Here is a 3,321-nt window from a genome sequence, read left to right as displayed (position 1 = left end):
GATTGGTTTATGTGACAAAAATTTGAGAAAAAGTTATAGGACTACATGCCATTATGGCCTCTTTTCTTTTAAGTAGGCGACTATGGAGCTATTGTTTTTTTTTTTTTTTTTTTTTTTTTTGGGTAAGTAAATGTTACCCCTTTAGTAAAATACGGTAACTTCTCAACTTCTCAGTAAAAACAGAGAAAAACAGAACAGTGTCAGTGGGGTTGTCCTACTTCCATTTTCAGCATTTCACAGATTCACAAATTCCACAGGGTACCAGAAATGTAAAATCAAAATGGAAACAATTAATTAGAGATTTGAANAAAAATCAATGGGAGAGCAAAATGACCTGCTGGAGAAGGTTTCGCTGCGTAAGATTGTCGAAAAGCAGAGAGGACGAGGCCGTAGGCGCCTGCCCGGCGAGAACAAACGCGGTGGCTCCAGCGTCCTGCAAGAGGCCATCGGCGGCGGCGCGTAGGGCGGAGGCGGAAAGGGACGGGCGTGGGGGAGCATGCGGCGTACGGTAGAGGACATGGACACGTGGGAGGGGATGCGGGTAGCTGATAAGGAGGGTGGTGGAGCTGAGGCGATGATGATGGCGCACGTTAGAGAAAGTGGGGAGGTAGATAGAGGGGGTGCTTGGGGTGAAGGATAAGAGGCTCGTCATCAGAAAATAAAACTCACACCGAGTTCAAAGTAGTCTTTTCCTTATAATGATGGAAAACACAGTGACCGCACACGGGTTTTCCTATTTTTTACTATTGACAACTGTACGACATGCTTTGAACCAAGTTTCGGAAATATCAATGGTCATTTGGAGAAGGGGAATGGTAGGAACATTCTTTTTAACCTTTTTTTTTAGATTTTTTCCCTTTACTTCATGACATGTGTCATTTTTTTTTACGCTTAAAATAATTTCATTAATACATCAAACAACCTAACTTTTGTTTTCCATATTTATCCTTATTTGATGTATTGACTTGACTTTAATTTATTAATTTTTTTTTACAGCTTTCTTAATAACTTGTAAAAAATTAATATATTAATATATTAAATATTAAATAATAAAAAATTAAATTTTTTTTATTATATAATATTTTTTTTTAAAAAAAACCTATCTTAAGTCGTCCCCACCTTCTTCCCCAAAGCCTAGCACCTCCATCTTCCCCACCATCTCCTTAGCACCACCCATCTCCACCCCATCCTCTCCTCACCACCTCCCCATACTCTCTTCCTTCTCTCTCCCTCTTTTTCTCTCTTCCCCCAATCTTTCTTTAAAAAAACAAAGCCCCTGCAAGTTTTGGCAAAGGTAAGAAGACCATCAAGGCCACGGCAAGCATTGGCCATTATACTAAATTTGGGTTTGAGGACCATTACCAAGCACCAACAACAACATCCTAGTCCAAATTTAAAAATCTCACCTTAAAGTTGCAAACTTTAATATGATAAATAAACAAAATGATTTTGATAGATTTTGATTTTGATTTTTTTGTGGGAGACGTCATGTTGTTTGAGGTGTGAAGGTTTGGCTCTCTCAAAATGATAATAGAGGGTTGGATTTGGGGCTGCAAGTTTGTATTATTCGAAGAGAGAGAAAGTTGTAAAAAAAAATTTGAATGAATTGAAGTAAACATTAAAGTCAATACATTAAATAAGGGTAAATATGGAAAACAAAAAGTAGGTTGTTTGATGTATTAATAGCATTGTTTTAAGTGTAAAGAAAATGACACATGTCATGAGGGAAAGGAAGAAGGTCCAAAGGAGAAGGTTAGAGAGAAGGTTGCTAGCATTCCCATTTGGAGAAAGTATCGAAAATATGGTCCGAAAATGGTAAAAATTGAAAAATAAAATAAAATTTTTTATTGAAACTTTGGAAAATGTTATTTAGGGCAAGTTTGACATTGTTGTGTTGTGAAAATAATCATTGTCAGATTTATTTTGAGAGAAATCATGTGTGAAAGAAAGCAGTTTGGCGTTTGGTAAACTTTTTGTTGAAAGTGTTGTTGGTACTGATTCTAGTATAATCAGAAAATGATTCACGTGTAATCATTAAACCCAGCGTCTCTTCAAAATTGATTCCTGTATAATCAGAAAATGAAAGCACCTCATTCACTGCTTTCCTTTATAGCTTTATCTTGCAGTAATTTTTAACAATAAGTGATTTTTTTTTTAGTTTACCAAATGGGCTTCCTAAAAATTTTAAAAAATCACTTATCACCCCAAATAAGCAATTCCAAATGGGCACTTAGTCAATTATCTATTAGTTTATCCAAAAAAATGGAAGAAAATGAATTGAATGATGTGTTTAACTTATTTAAGTTGATTATATAGTAAGCTGACAAACACTGGGAGTGTAGAAAATATATAATAATTAATGAAAGAAGATTAAACACACCATAATCATTTATTTATAATGATTTACTACAATATTTTACACTTTATATATTGTATGGTAAGATACATGGGTAACTTAATAGCACTTAGGGTTCCTATGAGATTCAAAAATTTCGTTGTCTTCATCATCTTGATATTATTGATATCGTCGAGATATTTTGGCCAAATATGGTTGAAGCGTGTGAGAAATTATCGATGTCTATATTTCTTGATATTATCGATAATTATACGATATGTATATGAATATTGTGAGAATACGTATTTTTTTTCAAAGTTTATTTAAAGGGAATAAATATTATTATATGTATATTTATAAGTAATTATCTTGGTAAAAAGGAAATATATATTGTTTTGCATTGATAGTACTATTCTAATAATTATTTATATTTTATTCTATTTATATATATATATATATATATATTAATTTACTTTAGTAAATTGGTTCTTGAAAAGGTAGTTAGTTAGGATTTGTTGTTAGTAAAATTCACGTGTTCTTTTTCTTAATTTCTTTAAAGGTTTTGATTTAATTTAATTTTAATGTTTATTATTTCATGGCTATGTATTCTTGCTAAAAGGATAACTCCATTTTTATACGTGAATAGTAATTAAAAGCACACCTCCTCCTTGTTAGGTGTCAATACGCATGTCACTCATGCAAGGCTATGTTTACTAGCCTTGTCTACTCATCATTCTAACACGAAAATTGTTAGGATGTGATTGGTGGAATTGGAGTCACCACAAAGTGTCTTCATAGTAATTTTTTTTTTGTCAGTTGTTGACTTGGAGTGCAAGGCCATATTGATATATATTACTTAGAGATTAAGTTCTTACATAAATGTTGATATTATCATGTACTAGCTACCGCCTTCACTACATTATAAATGTAACAACTCTCTCTCTCTCTCTCTCTCTCTCTCTCTCTCTCTCTCTCTCTCTCTCTGT

General features: G+C 33.3%; 1 protein-coding gene across 1 annotated transcript in view; it reads right to left on the bottom strand.

The window, feature by feature from the left end:
- LOC117619222 (probable phytol kinase 1, chloroplastic) overlaps nucleotides 1–760 on the bottom strand; it is a 2,816-nt gene extending 2,056 nt beyond the window's left edge. The window contains exon 1 of the mRNA XM_034349122.1: nucleotides 335–760. Coding sequence (XP_034205013.1) covers nucleotides 335–652 — 318 coding nt within the window. The 5' untranslated portion in view covers nucleotides 653–760. The remainder of the gene's footprint in view (nucleotides 1–334) is intronic.
- Between the last annotated feature and the right edge of the window lie 2,561 nt (nucleotides 761–3,321).

This window comes from Prunus dulcis, chromosome 2, assembly GCF_902201215.1.
Source record: "Prunus dulcis chromosome 2, ALMONDv2, whole genome shotgun sequence".
Classification (NCBI taxonomy): Eukaryota; Viridiplantae; Streptophyta; class Magnoliopsida; order Rosales; family Rosaceae; genus Prunus; species Prunus dulcis.
The sequence above is the reverse complement of the archived record's forward strand: the minus strand, read 5'-3'. Positions and strand labels throughout refer to the sequence as shown.